The sequence below is a fragment of the Juglans microcarpa x Juglans regia genome, chromosome 3D (genome assembly GCF_004785595.1).
Source record: "Juglans microcarpa x Juglans regia isolate MS1-56 chromosome 3D, Jm3101_v1.0, whole genome shotgun sequence".
NCBI classification, from domain to species: domain Eukaryota; kingdom Viridiplantae; phylum Streptophyta; class Magnoliopsida; order Fagales; family Juglandaceae; genus Juglans; species Juglans microcarpa x Juglans regia.
This window is the reverse complement of record NC_054598.1, coordinates 21,960,983-21,979,550: the sequence shown is the minus strand read 5'-3', so window position 1 is coordinate 21,979,550 and position 18,568 is coordinate 21,960,983. Positions and strand designations below refer to the sequence as shown.

The window sequence follows — 18,568 nt, the reverse complement described above, 5'->3', positions numbered from 1 at the left end:
ATAGGATGTTGAATGTTAATGAAAATATGAATTCATTCTCTCTGTCTATGTTTGACTACAGTAACCAATTAAAAACTCTTTTGAGCAGAAGACAATATGCAGATCTGTCAACTTCATATGTTGTATGAAGCGAACATATAATAAACTTAATTTTCTTTTTCTGTGTTTGCATGACAATGTATGATATGAGGACCAACTCACTATCCACCTACACGTTGCATAGGATTTTTAAAGCATGGACACCTTGACTTTCATAAAGAAAATAACATCTAGAGAACAGTAGTAGAAGATAAGTAGACATATGTATTAATTATCGTCAGTACTAAAAATCTTGAAGTAATGCATATACTAAACCTAAAGCATCAAGTTCTGTACCTTTTCAAAAAGACTAAGACAATCTTGATTGTCTTCAAAATCAACTTTTGTCCAGTCAATGCCATCCTGGATATATTCCTGGAAAAGAACATGGAGGGTCACTAGAAGCAAACGAGTTTACAATGTCAGTACAAAAGATTGTGAAACAAAAAAAAAAAATTCCTCATGTAGTGAAAAAATAGAAAAATCGTGATGGCTATTTGGTTTTAGACTAGGGTCTAACACTACATACTCAAGTTTGCTCGTGAAAATATTTGAAAGAGCTCATACCATATATGTGCGTGTGCATGCGTTGTGACAAGTGAAAGGGCTTATCCATGTTCCATGAAAACCAGCAGAATCAAGGATTGAACAAATCTGTTTGGTTTTATGCTCCATCCTTTATGTAGTTTTACAAAGAATATGCAAGACAATACCTCTTGTTCCAACTTGAACAGATGACGATTAAAGTGTTGCTGCAATCTCTCGTTTGCATAATTTATGCAGAACTGTTCAAAGCTATTCCTCTGCAGAAACAATTTATATAGCATAAATAATTACTACGAACCGGGAGGGGGGGGGGGGGAGAGAGAGAGAGAGAGAGAGAAACATAATTAAAACGTACATCAAATGATTCAAAGCCATAGATATCAAGAATGCCAATGGATCTGCCAGTACGCCTTTTGCCTACTGCAAGAGATTTGTTTATTTGTTCAACCAGCCACTCAAACAAACAAGCATAAATTGACTTTGCTAATGCATCTCTTGTGTCAATGGCCTGAAAAATAAAACATAATTTTTTAATCATCGGGAGAGAATTCACTAGGATCAGCCAGACTCGAAAAACAGTATAACATATAAATAAACTTCTAGATTGTCGAGTGTGGCCCAACTTAAGAAACAAGGAAATGCATATTGGCCTGAACCCTTGTCGGAAAGGTCCGGAAAGCCCTCGCTTTATTGATGGGAAAAGGCACATAAGAGAACAACCCACCGGAAGGGCATAACTCCAGAACACCAATCTCCCCCAGCATATGATATTTTCACAACGGGAATTTTTGTCTTCAAAATAAGAAAGTGTGTATGTTTGTGTGTGTGTGTGTGTGTGTGTGAGAGAGAGAGAGAGAGAGAGAGAGAGATTCACACTTCATACACATTTCGAACCATGCTCCCACCCAAGCATTATTCTCATCTATAAACAGGCAAGAATTTAACTTGACAACTAATCTTTCGATTCAATATTCAGCTTGATCAGTCTTTTCATAATGAGAGAGAACTGCAAAGTAATTTCCAAAATCCATTGAAAGAGGAATAATATGTAATGAAGATACAGCTACTTAATAGCATTAAATAGATGTGAAGTATGTTTAACGATCCAAAAACTCGCACTCATCTCTTCCGATATTTTTACCAAATACACAGCGTGAAAGATTTAACAATCTAACATTTAAATCTATATTCACAATGAAAGTCGTCTTACCTGTGATAGTGTTAGCTTTTGGACAATACTATCACTCCCAACCCTCATCTTGCGAGTTGACAAAGCTAACTTAAGCTCGCCAATGTCACATCCAATTAATTTAGCAGCATTATATAGACCTGAAAGTAAAACAATTGAACCTCACAATGACAACATATAAGTACAAGCAATAGAAAAAAAGAAGAAGAAGAAGAAGAAGAAGAAAGAGAGGAAGTTTAAGGTGCACATTGCAACTTCTCGTGGTTCAGGGTTTACATGGAAAACTTCAGACTACAAAGTGTAATTTCCCTAGAATTTAATGTTTGAAGAAGATGCAATTACTGGTATTATAGAACAAGAAAGTAAGGACACAAAGATCATTAAATACTTGTCTGACTTAGAAAACTAGTTCCAAGCACTATAGGATGCCAAAATGTAGCAGAATCAACAAGAAACTTTGAAAAAAGCAATTAAATGAAGCTTTGAAAGTCCTTTATTGTCCTATCATAGTCCCAAAAAAATTGAAAAATGCCAACACAAGTCATGTGCCTCAGACAACCAACACAAACTCCTAGGAATGTTGATGCAATAACTCAGCTAGTATGCGATAGCTACAAAATAGAATCAAGGAAGTGCCAAGTCAAATCACTATGCTTGATTGCTTGATTGCTTGTTAAGATGATGACTGCATAAAGAACCATCTTCATTAGCCCCCACGACAGCAATTCTTCTCCACAGAGGACCACTTGGAGGATCAGGGCTCCCTTGAGAGGAGCTTTCTTCATTTAAGTGGCTGCACTAGGGGGGATGCAATGTGATATAGTGGTGCTGTATGATGATATAGCGTTGCCATATATGCAAGAGGGCTATGCCATAGCTTTCCTTCTGCTAACTCATATAAAGGAAGCTTGCTGCTATGAGAAATTCGAGGATCATCTTTACTACATTGTGAGATAGCTAGCACATTATGAAAAGCTAGTTTTAGTCTTTTTGGGCAAATATGGATGATGTGGCATGCCTAGACCGGTGATTGATTTTATAGCACATTGGAAAGAACCATTTGACAATGACTACTGTGACATCATGTGGAGAATGATATCCATTCCTAATTTCTTTATTGTGATGCATGTGGAGCAAAATGCATGACCACACAGTTTTGAATAAAGCACAAGGATCATAGACCTCAAGGCTTTCTTTTCAGTTCTCCTTACCCTTGGAAGGCCACAAGCATAATCTCTCCAACTTTAGATTCCAAAATTGTTCTGATCTCTTTTCTATCTCTATTGGATGTATTTGATGTATACTCCCCATGTACTTCAATATTCCTTTGTTTACTTATTGATCATCAACAAAACTTATCTTACTTATCGGAAAGGTGCATCTCTGACATGAATGAGGTTTAGATCCTCCCAAAATGAGTAGGAGTTTTCCTGCCTTCCAAGCCCAATTCTAAAAATCTTTTCAGAAAATTACAACGACAAGAAACCAAGATCCATTAAAAAATTAATTTCTATAACCAAGCTATTTTGGTCTAGTAAAAAAGTAAAAATGCATCGAAGATCCACTTTTGGCAGGATGTGTGGTGTGATGACCAAACTCTGAAAGATGTTTTGCCTGAATTATTCACTTGCAACTCCTTTCAATGGTGCATCGATTTTGTCAGGGAGGCTAATACAGAAGGTGGATCTCTTCTTATCATTCCTTGACCTGTTGTATTCTAGGCAGGTAGAATGTAACTATGATGATAAAATGGTTTGGAGGCCACTCATGAACAGAATGTTCAAAATATAGTAATTTTACAGTGTGTTGCATGCCCAGCCTAGGGACCTTTTCCATGGAAGTTCATTTGGAGAAACAAGACCCCTCTTAGAGAAAAGTTTTTCACTTGGACAGCAGCTTTACTGCTTTAGGGAAGATTCTTACCCTAGAGAACATTAGAATGCAGGGAGTCATTATCATGAACCAATTATGTGCAAGAAAAACGAAGAATTGTAGATCCCCTTCTATTGCATTTCGAGGTTTCTCGCACCTATGGAATAAGGTTTTCATCCTGTTCAGGAATGATTGGGTTATGCCTGCTCGAGTGGTGGATCTTCTAGCATGTTGGAAACGCCAATTTGATAACCATCAATGTGTGTGTAGTTTTGAAGAGTATAAAGAGTTGGTGTCAGAGCTTAAGTCACCTTTTCTTAACACCTTTTATTGGATAGTGGTAAAAACCATATAGCTTTTCTGTTTCTTTTCAGGATTTGTTAGCACCATTACCTTTTCCTAGTTAGGAGGATCTCTTGTATATTTGTGCATAAGAATAACACCATTTTTGTGTTAATAAATTTTATCATAAAAAAAAAAAAAGTATCTCTTTCCAATATCTGTGTCATGTAACATCCTCATTGCAATAGATCACAATCTGAAAATATTTTTTTGCTTGAAATTCTAGAAGATCTTACCTTCATCTGCCACAGCTTCAACATGGTTTTCATTATCAATCACGGTAAATGAGATGTTTCCTAGCCACAAGACAGCAGCAAGCATTGCAAATACACTCTGTTGATCTTCTTTTTTAACATGGACAACATCCAGAGCTTCCTGGAAAATGGTAACAACCATATAAACTTCAGTTGCTCACCACTCGTAGGCTTCAAAGGACTATAAGTTTTTCCAATTTTTTTTTATAAGTAAAAGAGCTGAGTTTGAAATTTTTTTCATATGATGAAACTATATAAATATGAAATGTGCTTTTATTTCATGATAAGAGAAAAAGTACCACAACAATGCGAAATTGTTCAGTATCATTAACCCCAGTAATTGAATAACAATCACTTTGCCTCAGATATTTGTACTCGTCTGCACTCCTCAAGTTTATTTTCTCTGTTTCAAAATCAAAATGAACAAAGAAACAGATAAGGCAAGAGAACATATATTAAGTATAGCTATAGGTCTTTAAACTAATCCAAGCATAATGCCAGTCAAGGAAAATTTACATTTATAAAGCTTCTGAAGGCCTTTTAATGAAAAAAGGGTGAACCAATTTTATAAGATTTTTGACAGTATGTAATTTTAATTGGGACTTTGGATTTTTTTTTAATTCACAGATAAGTATTGACCATGACTTATCTAATATTAAGAATTTAGTGATATGCCTTTTTAAAAAATTTTCTATTGATTTGAGGTCAGGAGAAAGTGAACATATATTATTTTTCATAAAATAATGAAATAACTGGTGACAATTACCCCGTAGCGCAGCAGGAGCCCCAGCACAAAGCTGATAAAAGATATGGTACGATCTCTCTCCTTCAGTGCATTGGACCACTCTAGACTGTTTATATGGTAGTGTGAATACGTGAGTTAAATAAATCAAGTGGGCCGGAACAACAGACCAGTGGAATAAAGAATTACCTTTTCCAGCAAAACTGGGCACAATAGACAGAAGCACAATATAGATTCAAATTAAGGTCAGTTTCGCACTTAAGGGAGGTAAAAACCAATGAATTGGCTAAAAGTTTATCAAGGGACATTGGCAATACAAGTGAACTTACAAGTTTGAATATTGGCACCAGATATTTTTCCAGTTTCACTGAAGTGAATTTCAATCAGCTTTCCCTGTGACATTTTCACCAAGGTTATCAGCAGTTGCAGTATAAAAGGCCACGATTTTAACAATTTCACTTCTGCCATTCATGACTACTCTAACCCTAATTGAACTTTTTTTAAGTAATCGAAAATTTTATTAAAGAACTTAAAAGGGGTATGGCCCGAGTACAGAGAGCGAACCCTAATTGTACACCTTAAAGTAATTCAAGGGAAGAACAACGGACTTACAAAGCGACTTGAGTTGTCATTTCTCGATGTTTTCGCATTACCAAAAGCTTCTAAAATCGGATTAGTCTTAAGTATTTCATGTTCTATTCCACTTCCACCACCAAGGGCAGCCAAATATTGCATCGCAATCTTAGCCGTCTCAGTTTTCCCAGCTCCACTTTCACCACTGGACAATGAAATAAGCAATTATAACAAAGGAATACTATCTAAATATGGTAGTTGATTAAAACAGCACAAACTCATTGTTTGCCAATTGTATATTCGATTTCTAATTTTTTATCATGACAAATAGAAACACTACCGAAATTGCTAAGTTTTTCATCAGGGATTCAGAACAATAACAACAAAATTCACTGATCAAAAACACTTTCGAGCTAATGAGATCTTTTCATTGATGGTTTGCTGTGTTTGGAAGATTAAATCACTTCAACCCATCTCAAACCAATCATTGATGGGACTCACTACTTCTTCAATTTCCCATAAAAAGTTAAAACCCATCTTAACCCACTACATACAATCAAACACGTATCTCAACTTATTTACATTCAAACACATCTCAATGGGACCCACAAAATATTACTATTCCTAGATCAACTCAGATATCTAAGATCACCTCAACATCCAAACACAACCTAGTCTCTTTTGATCTTTTCATTGATGACTTGAGTCTCTTTTGATCAAACTTAGCTTAGGAATCATACTGTTCGGTATTATGAACATATGTTTTCTGAGCAGTTTGCTTGGAGACCCAAGCCAAAGGGATCGGTACTCAGTCCATAGAGTTAAAGATGGTCACATAGCTTGAGAGGCCATTTGAATCTCAAAGTGGTAAAAAGTATGTTCAGTGATAAAGCACCAGGTTTGGATGGTTTTACTGTGACTTTCTTTCAAGCTTGTTGGGATGTAATTTAAGAAGACATTATTTTGGGTAGTCCAAGAGTTTCATATAAATAGTAAATTTGAAAAATAAATCTCAAGGCTTCATAACCCTCATTTCTAAAAAGTTTGAGGCAGTGAATGGATAGTCAACGTAATTGCAAATGCCATTGTTAATTCATTGACTAGGAGTGTCAAGAAAATTATTTTGAAGCCACCAAACATGTTTGTCAGATATAAACAATTTGAGGTTTTGTGCCAATTGCTAATGAACATGCCTGGATAGTAGGCTCAGCTCAGGTGAGCAAGGGGTTGTTTCACAAATTAAATATTGGGATGGGTGAATTATTATGGATCCATCCCTCGAGGGAACCGAACATGATAATTTTTCTATAAAGACTAGAAAGAAAGTGCTATCCAAGATGGCCATTTTGCCCAAAACTGCATCAAGTAAATAATAAAGAAACTCCAAATTTACATTATATCCCCACAGTGTGCTTTTCTATGTTGTGAATGGCACTCCCACGAGCTTCCTAAACAGTTCATGTGATTTAAGACAGGGGCATCCATTATCTCTGTTACTTTCCATTATTGACTTAGAGACTCTCAGTAAAGTGTTATCAGTAACTATTTGATAGAGGTTCTCTCTGGCTTTTCTATGGGAGCTAGTAATCTTAGTGTGATTAACATTTCTAACTTTTGTTTGCAAATGATTTCTTAACTTTCTGGGGGACAAGCCTAGACCACCTCCACTCTTTGAGAACCCTGCTGTTTCTCGTTTAAAAGTAAGCTTGGTTAGAGTCAATGTTTGTTCTTGAGGGTAATGTTTCTACATGGATAGTCTAGCTAAAATATAGTGGGGCAAGGTATTCTCTTAACCCTATAAAATATCTTGATCTCCCTTTAGGAGCCTATTTCAAAGCCAAGTCAATTTGGGATGGTATGGTTAAGAAGACTAGTGTTCATTCACTAGTTGGAGGATGATATATTTGCCTAAAGGTGGTAAGATCACCCTCTCTAATTTTGCCCACATATTTCTTGTCCATGTTTTCCCTTCCCACCAGCGAGGCCAATCGAATAGATTACTTACAATGAGAATTTTTATGGGGTGGGAAACAGAATAGGTGAATGACTCAAATTTCACCAAGTAAACTGGTTCAGGGTGTGGTCTCTGATTTCTGAGGGAGGTTTGGGAGTTCAAAATTTGCTCTTGCTCAGTTGTGGCCTTCTAGGAAAGTGACTATGGCACTACCAACATGACATAGGAAATAGGAAAGCCATGGATTCTAAATTTGGTTGTCCTTGAGGTGGGCCACATGAGGTGAAGTTGTGTATGAGTATAAGAGATGATGGAATTTTTCTCTATTCATACGAAACTTGTGATGGGAAATGGCTCTATGAATAAATTATGGCATAAATTACGGTCAGTTGACAAGGCCCTCAGGGAAGCTTTTCTCTATTCATACCAAACTATTTTTACACGTGCAGAGGAGGCTTCAATGGCTAATTTTTGGAGTTATCCAGTCCTTCCCCTCAGTGGAATGTTATTAATGTCTGTGTAGATCATGATTGGGAGGTTGATGCCTTCACAGAGTTCTTCAATCTCTTGTACTCTATTAGATTATGTCTTTGGAGGTGCGGATAAGATTCTTTGGGCCTCTTCCAAGGAAATAAAATTTACTGTTTGATCCTTCTATAAGTTCCTTATACCTCAAGACAAGTAACTCCTTCCCTCAGAAGAGAAATTGATGGACTAAGGCACCTCTGAGAACAGTTTGTTTTGCTTGGACAGCCCTCCTTAGGGAATCACCACCCCTTACCTAAACCCAATAATAAAATAAAGGAAAAACGGTTTACCAAAATTAGAACTGATGTTTATACTTGTAATATTCCTTGATACAACAAACCCATGAAATTCTTACTTCCTTCAACTTCTTCTAAGTAATTGGCGACAACAACTTAATGGGAGATAAGCATAAGAGGTAGGTTCCATACAGTAGCAAATTAGAACACACACAATAGTATAAAGTAAATAGTGATACATATACCTTTTTGCCGATAAGTCATAGTAAGTTTTATTGATAGTTACATTAGGCATGGCCCAAGTATACAGGTCGCATACAAGAGCCTACACCTATAAGATTTTCAGCATTGAGCAAACATACGCATTGCAATCAAAGTAGCGATTTCCTGTTTAAACCAGTAACTGAAAGACCAGTTCATCTACACAGAGGAATGACTGAGAGAACATGAAAAAGTTAGTCAAAATTTACTGACCTTATAATGATAGATTGATTTACTTCATCTGGAAGAAATAGAAAGGAAAAAAAAAAAGAAGAGTAAGAATACCAAACACTAATGACAACTTGCAGAGGTCTCTAACTGCTGAAAACAAAATTTTGTAAATTCATAAGAAAAATTACCCCTTATCATTTCCCGCATAGCTGTGTCCGTAATGGCATACACATGTGGGCTCTCAATAGATTTGCACTTATATGCTTCAATGTAATCATTTCCATATAGAGGAACTTTCTTGAAGGGATTTATAGCAACCAAAACAGGACCTGCTTTCGTCTGAAAGCACAGAAATATAACCAGATTCCATCCGGTATAAGTAGAAAATTAGATGCACAAAAGCAAATATAAACACATTCAAAACATAAATATCTAGATACTTACATATATAATATCTCGATTGTACCTATGCTGAAGATTGTATAACACTGACGGTTCATTTAAATAACTTAGCTGCATGAGATCATCTACACCATCAAGTATATCAGGATTTGCTTGTACCAAGCTTTCAGTTTTTACATTTAAAACCTACAAAATAAAATATGAATTCAACATCTGATTGCAATACATAAATGCTATAACTCAAAATTCCCAACAGTGCTCTTACTCTCCCATCAGACATTGATACAACAGACTCGAGTGCAGAAGTTGATAAAATCTTCCCAAGCTCCCAATTCCCATTTGGAAGTTGAATCCAAGATTGAAGCTTCTGAAACGGAAAACTTCAAAAATCAGGTGATATATAGCAAATAGGACGTAAAAAAAATGTCAACACAAAAGGAGCATAATTTGGAACCATTATGCATCTCCTATTGCAGATTTTTTCAATTTAATTTCTACAGATGCAGTATTTTTAAATAATCATAAAAACTGCAAGATAACTTACCAACAGAACAAAACTACATATGCATTCAAGCGACACTGAGAAATGCACAAGGAATAGGTATCAGTGAAGAACCTACTTATATAGAATTCTCTGTTTTGAAACACTGTTGCATGTGAGATATACGAGCCATATTAACCTCTATTAAAGTCAGAATAAAAATAAGGATCTATAAAATTCTTCAACATATAAAAAAGTATAAATAAATCACCACTTTTTGATCTAAGTTTCAAGTTCAAGAAGAATTATAATCCAACATCTCAAAACTTGAGGGCAAGATTTTCTCTAACCAAGGAAGAACGACAAAGCCATGGAATAAAGGTCAAGTTGCTGCCTTTAGAGTGATTTTCAGTTTTGACAACTTAGAGTTTGCCATGCATTGAGCCATAATGTGATATCCATTTGAAGCAAGACCTATATGCTTTCAAAGATAATAATGTAAGTGTCTTAAGGCTAAAATAGTTTTTAAATTGAGTCATCAGTTTATGGGTAATGGGTATCTTTCTGTGCAAGGACAGATCGGAATTTCATACAATCCCTGCACGTAATTCTACTTTTAGGACTGTCTTCAACAATATTTTCTCTAGATTCCTTTCTAATAGTATTGGAGTCTTTAGTTAGACCTTTAGTTTATTGGTCAAATTAGGAATCCTAGTTATAGTAGAATATGTAAGAGACAATGATCTATATATTTTGGCTTCATTCGATTCAAAAAGTCAGACTTTGATCATAGAATATAGAGTTTTGAGTGTTTTTCTCATAGGTGGCCTAGTGAGGTCTTCTTTTACTGAATACGAGTACTGTTCATAAGTGCTACCCTGGACAGTCATGCTCGTTTCTTTTCTTTTCTATTACCCAACCCCAGATCAAGCCCCTCTTCTAACCCATCAGCATCCTAAGTCCCACATATTTTGGTACCAAAAAACCTGCAAAATTAGCCGTAAGTACCCAAACACATTCACTGTCCAGAATTCTCCAGGGACCTGTTTACTCCAAGAAACAATGATCTTACTGTTTCTTGGCTTTCTTCCCCATTGTTTCAAAACACAACTGAATCTTTTGGCCCTAACCCTTCCTTCTAAATTTCTGAAGCTTTGATCCCCAAATTCTCCTACCCTAAGCCCACCACAAGCACATACAGACAATTTCCATAAATCTGTCCAACATGACTAATAGGAACAATAACTCTTTTCCGTCGAGGTGTATTTGGAAGAGTATGGAACCTCAGAAAGCTGCTTTCTTTGTTTGAACTTTGGACAGCATCCCTCGAAAAGATCTTGACCAATGAAAACTTGAGAAAAAGTCGGATTATTGTAGTTGATTGGTCTAGGTGAATTGGTGGATCATATGCTGCCACGTAATTGCAAGGTTGCTAGGGTTTTAATGGGGCGACTTCTTCAATAGAGTTGGTCGTGCTTGGGAAATGCCCAGAGGGTGGTTGATCTTCCAGCTAGCTGGAGAGGTATTTATGGAAGTCCCCAAATTGCGGCATTGTGGAAGATGGTGCCCTTATGCTTTATATGTGGTGCATTTGGTGGGAGAGAAATGGCAAGAACCTATGCACCTCCAGGATTAGTCGAGACTTTATTCCAGACACCCAGTTTCAATCCAAAAAAAAAAAAAAAAGGAATTACAGGAGCTTCAAAGGTTGGGAATGCTCATTAGACGAAGTCAGAAATTTCTTTTCTAAAACATTGTTTCTTTGGGCTTTAGCTATTGATTTTAATGGAGTTGGTTTTCATCCTTGTATTCATCACTTCTCCTAATTAGATGTTCTCTTGTATACTTCCTGTGTGCTGGGACAACACCTCTTTCCTAAATCCAAAAAAAAAAAGGAATTACAGGAGCTTCAAAGGTTGGGAACGCTCATTAGACAAAGTCGGAAATTTCTTTTTCTTTTTTTTTTATTAGTAAGAAGAAAATTTATTCATGCGAATGAACTAGGCATAGCCCGTGTACACAAGAAGTATACAGAAGAAACACCTAGATACATTCTAAATTAAGGAAAGAAAGTCATGAACATTGTTTCCATCAAGTACAATAGCAGAGAACCAAAGCATTAAAGTGGGCATAAAAAAATTCTGAAGCTCCGCCATTGTGCGCTCCCTATTTTCAAAGCACCTCTCATTCATTTCCGGCCATGTACACCACATGATATACAACGGGATCATCTTCCACACTACCGCCACTTGAGAGCATCCTTGAAGCTCCTTCCAACAAGCTAATAAATCTACCACCCTCGAGGGCATTACCCAAGCAATATCCATTCTTCTAAAGATCTCATCCCATAACCCCCTTATAACCTCACAATGCAAAAGTAAGTGATCTACAAATTCTCCATGTTTTTTACACAAATAGCACCAATCCATCACAATAAGTCCCCTCTTTCTCAAATTGTCCATAGTCAAGATCTTCCCTAGGGCCGACACAAAGAAAGCTACTTTAGTAGGCACCCAGGACCTCCTTATCCTCTTCCATGGGAATGGAGCATTGCCTTGGGCTGATAAAATCTTGTAATATGTCCTGACTCTGCATTTTTTACTATCATTGGCCCTCCACTGCATCTTATCCTCTTGTGTCGTGGTATTTCCCAAGGAATAAAGCAACCTGAAAAAATTAGACACAGCGTGCAATTCCCAATCATGAATATCCCTATTAAAGAGGACATTCTACTGGTAAGAACCATGAGAGAATACCCGCATATCTGCCACCAAAGCCTCACTGTTCGCTGCAATACGATAGAGTGCTGGAAAAGCCCTGTGCAAAGTGCACTCTCCACACCAAACATCATGCCAAAACCTGATTCTGGACCCCTCTCCCACCACAAACCGTATATGGCTTTCGAAGGACTGCCAACCCTGCCTAATAAATTTCCATAAACCCACGCCATTCCCCCCCCCCCCCCTCACTACATTGGAGCACCATCCTCCCCACGCATTCCCGTGTCTAGAAACAATAATCTCCTTCCAAAGTCGGAAATTTCTTTTCTAAAACATTGTTTCTTTGGGCTTTAGCTATTGATTTTAATGGAGTTAGTTTTCATGAGTTCCTTGTATTCATCACTTCTCCTAATTAGATGTTCTCTTGTATACTTCTTGTGTGCTGGGACAACACCTCTCTCTATGATTTAGTAAAATTTGATTCCTACTAATAAAAATAATAACAATTCTTTGCACAACCCCAAGTGATATACAAGAGAAACAAGGGCCAATGAAGCAACTACAAGAACTTGTGTAGACCATGGAACTTTTATATTAGAAAGGCATACACATACAGAAGTTGTATTTTTCACAAATTATGTAACAGCTAGCATTTTTTTCTGACTCGTTAGTAACTCATGGGCACCAAATAACACAACATGATACCAATTCAACCAGGTGACCCAAAAAAGCACAAAGTCGCAAAATTGCAAAATCAAAGAATACATAAAATTAAAAACAACAAAAAAAAAAGGGCAGCCAATTAATTAGCGTAGCAACCAGGCAGAGCATTGCTTGTTTATCTTAAAAATGCAATACAGAACTGTTTACCTAACAGTCCACTGTTCCTGCAGAAAAAAAATATATAAACGAGTGTTGTTCCCATCTTGTTCTATAGACAAAGAAAGTTTCATTGTATCTAAAAGTTATGTATCTAACACTTGACATAAGTGTTTTTGCCCAAATTCAATCATGTGTCGATGATAAAAATGAAAACAGGAAACAAAGAAACCTGTGGAGCAAGCAGGTATGGCAGTAAAAAGGTTAAGTCCCACATTGAAAAGGTGTCACAAGTGTAAAGGGTTACTTAAGCTTTTAGATTCAGTAGCGCCCAATATGTTATAGTCTCAATGGAAAAATCCCAGAGATCTTTATCTCCCTAACAAAATCAGTGAGACTCTCAAGACAAATCTAAGGTAGGATGACAGAAGCGAAATGAACATTTGTATACAGACCTAATGCCCTTGCAGTACATCATAACATATTTGATCAAATGCAATAGTATACATAACCAAGATGTGCCAACTACAATTTCTACCGTGGTTTATACAAATATAGGAACTTATGTGTATATATATATATATATATATATAAGGTTTCTTCAAATTTTCCAACAACCCAACTGCTGCTTAGTTCCATAAGCACTAATGGGTAAGTAACCATTGTTCTTCATTCAAGGGGTGAGACTATTCACGTTCTGCCTTCTATGCTCAAGGAAAAAATCTAGAAATCTTACCTTCAAATGCAGAAGACTTATTTCCCCTAAAGCTTCTATTCTCAAACCAATGAAAAATAATGCAGTAAAAACGTTACAATCTTGAGCCACAAATGCATATTGTTCCCTTTTATATTTCAGTAGTGAGCTATTTTAGCATGGAAAAGCTCCTTATTGTTAGGCACGCATTGTATAGTATTATAGGCAAGCTACAGTAAATACAATACTAAACAGTTTGCCATGAAGACAGACGAAAAATGACAAGGATTTCTCTGACATCTGTTTAGAGAAATCAAAAGTTCAGTTCAAATGATCAAGCAAGCAAGACATAATTATGCCATGTATATAGCCAGAAAGTACCTTCTTTGCAGCATAGGAGGTGGTGTCACCCCACCTACGATCACTATGAGATGCAGATATTGAAGGCAAATGCGAAGCCACTGAATCCAAATCTTCATCACCCATCGAGGGCCTATATTCAACTGATACTGCATTCCCACCATATGGTGAATCCTCAATAAGCTGATCCATCTCACCGATAGAACCCTCAACTCCCTGAACAGCCCCATCCCCTGGATCACCATTCTCAGAAATAATAGATGAGATTACATGAATGTTTCCCAAATTCCCATCATCAGGTTTTTCAAGGCATTCAGAAGATGGAGAACCTGAGAACCGAAACTCCCCAGGCAATGATTTGATTGACAGGAAAGAAGGAGGGACCCGAGAATGCTGCGACATCTTCCTGAAATGTTTTCCAACCCAAAGGAACTCAAATTTTGTAGAGTATTGGCAGAAGCGGGATAAAAAAAGAGATCATAAAGCTTACTTTTAAACCAGAAAGGTCAATCAAACTTTAATAAGGTCCCACTAAGTGACTTATGAGATGAACATAGTGGCGGGGACCATCATTTAAGATACAGACTCTACCTCTAGTGCTCCTTACTTATCAGTCACCATTGACATTTTCTAAATCCCAAAAGATGCTAAAATATCAGTTACCTCAAACGGATACCAATTGCCGGCGATAGGATTCGGTCAAATACTGGATACCATACACTTTGAAATGGCTATGCAATAAGAAAAGATAAAGAAAATGAAAAAGAACAAAACCCCCAGAATCCTCGATCGGATTCTGACCCTTATCTAGGAACTCCTTAGCCAATTGAACCTGATAATCAAACTTCAATTTATTTGGCAATGCCCTTTTATACAAACAGATCTTTCCATTTTGGCTTCTTTTTTTTTTCTTTTTTTGTGCCTGTAAACAAGTGGGTAAATCAAAGAAAATAACTTTAGAGTTAAAGAAAAACTAGAGAATTCGAGTTACAAAGTTTTCATTATCGAGGAACCAAAAGAAAAGCCTCTCCAAGAAAACAAGTTCGTCAAACTAAAGAAAAAACCCACAATGTCCGGGCTCTTAATTACTCATCTTTTCCTTGCAGCCAAACTAGTAGTCATAATTAGAACTAGCACAACAAACAAAGACACCAGCCATAGAGCCCCGATAATGAGGTTCATTTCTTTTTCGTCATTTCTCTACAGCAGAACAGAGCCTAAAAGAAACAGAAATTCTGCTAAAACTTACACAGATCTTTTACTTACCTCAGAAAAGAAGTGAAGCCACTTCAGATTTTCAGTCAAGAGCCGACTAGAACTCCGATCGACAGCCAAAAAGAAACCCAGAAAGAACTTCTCAGAACTCAAGGAAACAAGTTCACAAAAAAAATGTGAACTTCGAAAGAAGTTCGACAAAGAACGTGGGAACGAAACAAGTTCTCAAGGCGAAATCTTGAAAGTGTACAGAGGATTACGAAGAACAATCAAGATGGGTCGTGGGGACGGTTGGATTTCGAAAAGATGCGGGAAGGAAACAGAGAGAAAATCCCAGGTGCGTGGTTGTGTGGGTATGGAGAGGAAGCAGCTTTCCTCTCTGATTTGCTCTATTTTTCTCTCTGCTTTAAACATACATGCATATACATACAGAAATTACAAACTACTGATTTTGAACTTTTTTTTTTTATATATATATAACTCATTTTAATTTGTGCGCCATTCAAATTTTTCGATTCCTCACGACCAACCGAATTTATATTAAAACATGAATATTTTAAAAATCTAAACCCGTGGGAGCTTGGGCTTGTTGACGATATTACCCTTGTTATGTTGGCATATTATTTGACACGTATAAAAAATTGCATAAATTTAATCTTAGAAACTTACATAATTTAATATAATACGTTACATTATAAAATAATACGTTACATTATTTATTTATAAATTTACTTTTATAATATTTTGTTATAAATAAAAATTTTCTTATGCTTTCATATATTTTATATTAAAATCGAGATTGAATGTCTAATGACCTAAATCTATATGTTCTTTTTTCTATTTTAATTTTGCTTTAGCTTTAAAACTAAACAAATCGTCACGTTCCAAATATATATTTTGTCCTTAAGTTTTAGGTCTGGTTTGTTTTCACAATTCATCTCATCTAATCTAATCATAACAATTTTTTAAAATTATCGTTTAAAATAAAATAAATAATTCAAGTTTTAAAATCTCAAAACAAAAATAATATTAAAAAAAAATATTCTAACAATATTTTATTCAATTTTTAACTTTCATCTCAGCTCATATCATTTATAAAAACAAACGAGATCATATTACCTTATTAAGTTTCTTGAAATTGAAATTATCATTTTTAGACATCTAAATTTTTCATTGCATTGAAAATAATCCTCGAGTTTGAATGCATAATCAAGTTAACGATTGGGCTTGACGAAATTGGAAAAAGTGAGTGAGGCAACGTAGCCAAAATATAAAAAGGCTTTGGAGGGAGTACCAAGTTTGAAAAAAATCAAAGCACTGGATAGTCATTGGCCCACCGCAGACGAGGAACACGTGGGAGCTAGAGCATGCGATTACGCCACGCCATTGGAAAAAAAGCCCGGCCTGCATAAGGTGTAACACACTCATCTGTCTCTCTCCGCCTGTCATATCAGTGAGGTTACAATCAGATGTTTGGGTCTCATCATTCCCCACCTTACACCTGCCAATCAGAAGTGCGCTGTATAGGTTGAAGCAATAATTACGGTACCCCTCCTCTCCATAAAATCAGAAATGTTGCATCCGGGGTAGGTAAAGAATTTAGCACCACATTTAACTTCAAAACGGTTGTAATGCAATCAAAAAGTTCATATTAATTAATTAAATAAATTAAATTTATATTTTATTTTAGCTTCTACAATCAAATTACATTAGTTAACTTAATTTTTATTTTTCTTTTTTTTATTTTGGTTGAAGTACGGGAGAGGGAAGTAAAATGTCATTGCCCACATGTCATTAGTTTATAGGTCTATACATCAGCTATTATTTATTTTCATATCTTATATCTATAATTTTTTTTATAAGTTGTGGAACTATTTTTTATAAGATGTGTGAGTATTTTTTATAGAATTTGAGGCATAGGGTAGTGAACAATGATTGATAAAAATAATTTTTCTTAATTTATATAACAAAATTTAATTGAAAACTTGTATATATAGTGTTTTTACAATATTTATTTGAGAAATATTTGGTTTGTATTGAGAGTAAATCAATATGGTCTTATGTGGTATATCATATTAAAAAATGTTTTAAACTACATGGTTTGACATATCGTGAAAGAAATTAACATGGCTTGACATATGACATTAAGGCCACATTTGGATAGTAAGATAAGACGAGATGGTTTTAGAAGAAAGTTGAATAAAATATTATTATAATATTATTTTGTAATATTATTATTGTTTTGAGATTTAAAAAAGTTGAATTATTTATTATATTTTGTGTGAAAATATAAAAAATTTATAATGATAATATGAGATGAAACTGTTTCTGTATCTAAACCAGGACTAAATCACATTATTTTGTAGATTTTCTTTTGTAAAAAATTTTGTATAGATCTGGCACTTCTCAACTTATTACCTAAAAACTTATATTATTAAAAGCAAATTAAACTTTGTAAATAATTTGTAATCACTAATCAATTGAAGTGAAAATGAATTTGTTGATCATATCAATTCAATCTCATGATTTAATTTGTGAATAAGTCATAAGATATGAAATGCATACATACATATATGTATATATAAACTGTATATGGAGATTTATAAAAAGTTAAAATTTGTAGATGAAGTCATAAGATATAATATTAATAATTATATTTCGTTAGATTAAATAGCCTTTGAACAAGTTCAAACTCATTCAAGAAATTAATAAGCTATTTATAAATACAAAATAGAAGAAAACTGCTAGATCTACAAATAATCTTAGGCTATGTTTGGTTGCCAAAGTGAGTTCGATCCATTTCAAACTAATCATTGATGTGACTCACTACTTTTTCAACTTCACATAAAAAAAAATTAAGAGTGATGCTACTCAGAATAGCACCGCTCCAAATGACTGCTAGGCCAAATTGGCCATTTTTTTCATATTTTTTTATCATTTTAAAACATTTTTAAAAAATATAAAAAAAAATATCAATACATTAATAGTCACTTTCTTAATTATCAAGTAAAGAAAAAAATTAAAAAAAAATTAAAATAGATGAGGTGTCAAAATGAGGGGGCAAGTTGAGTGGGCAAAGTAGCATTTTTGAAAAACTAAACTCATATCAACTCGTTTCATACATTCAAACA

General features: G+C 35.2%; 1 protein-coding gene across 1 annotated transcript in view; it reads right to left on the bottom strand.

Moving 5' to 3' along the window:
* Positions 1 to 15,883, bottom strand: part of LOC121254542 (myosin-1-like) — a 32,437-nt gene extending 16,554 nt beyond the window's left edge. Inside the window, exons 1-16 of the mRNA XM_041154627.1 lie at positions 15,489 to 15,883; positions 14,244 to 14,628; positions 9,414 to 9,515; positions 9,191 to 9,334; positions 8,935 to 9,085; positions 8,789 to 8,816; positions 5,636 to 5,801; positions 5,353 to 5,416; positions 5,213 to 5,226; positions 5,048 to 5,132; positions 4,581 to 4,684; positions 4,264 to 4,402; positions 1,835 to 1,953; positions 980 to 1,132; positions 792 to 881; positions 376 to 453 (exon numbers count right to left, since the gene is read on the bottom strand). Of these exons, the coding sequence (XP_041010561.1) occupies positions 376 to 453; positions 792 to 881; positions 980 to 1,132; positions 1,835 to 1,953; positions 4,264 to 4,402; positions 4,581 to 4,684; positions 5,048 to 5,132; positions 5,213 to 5,226; positions 5,353 to 5,416; positions 5,636 to 5,801; positions 8,789 to 8,816; positions 8,935 to 9,085; positions 9,191 to 9,334; positions 9,414 to 9,515; positions 14,244 to 14,624 (1,818 nt within the window). The 5' untranslated portion in view covers positions 14,625 to 14,628; positions 15,489 to 15,883. The remainder of the gene's footprint in view (positions 1 to 375; positions 454 to 791; positions 882 to 979; positions 1,133 to 1,834; positions 1,954 to 4,263; positions 4,403 to 4,580; positions 4,685 to 5,047; positions 5,133 to 5,212; positions 5,227 to 5,352; positions 5,417 to 5,635; positions 5,802 to 8,788; positions 8,817 to 8,934; positions 9,086 to 9,190; positions 9,335 to 9,413; positions 9,516 to 14,243; positions 14,629 to 15,488) is intronic.
* Positions 15,884 to 18,568: the final 2,685 nt, after the last annotated feature.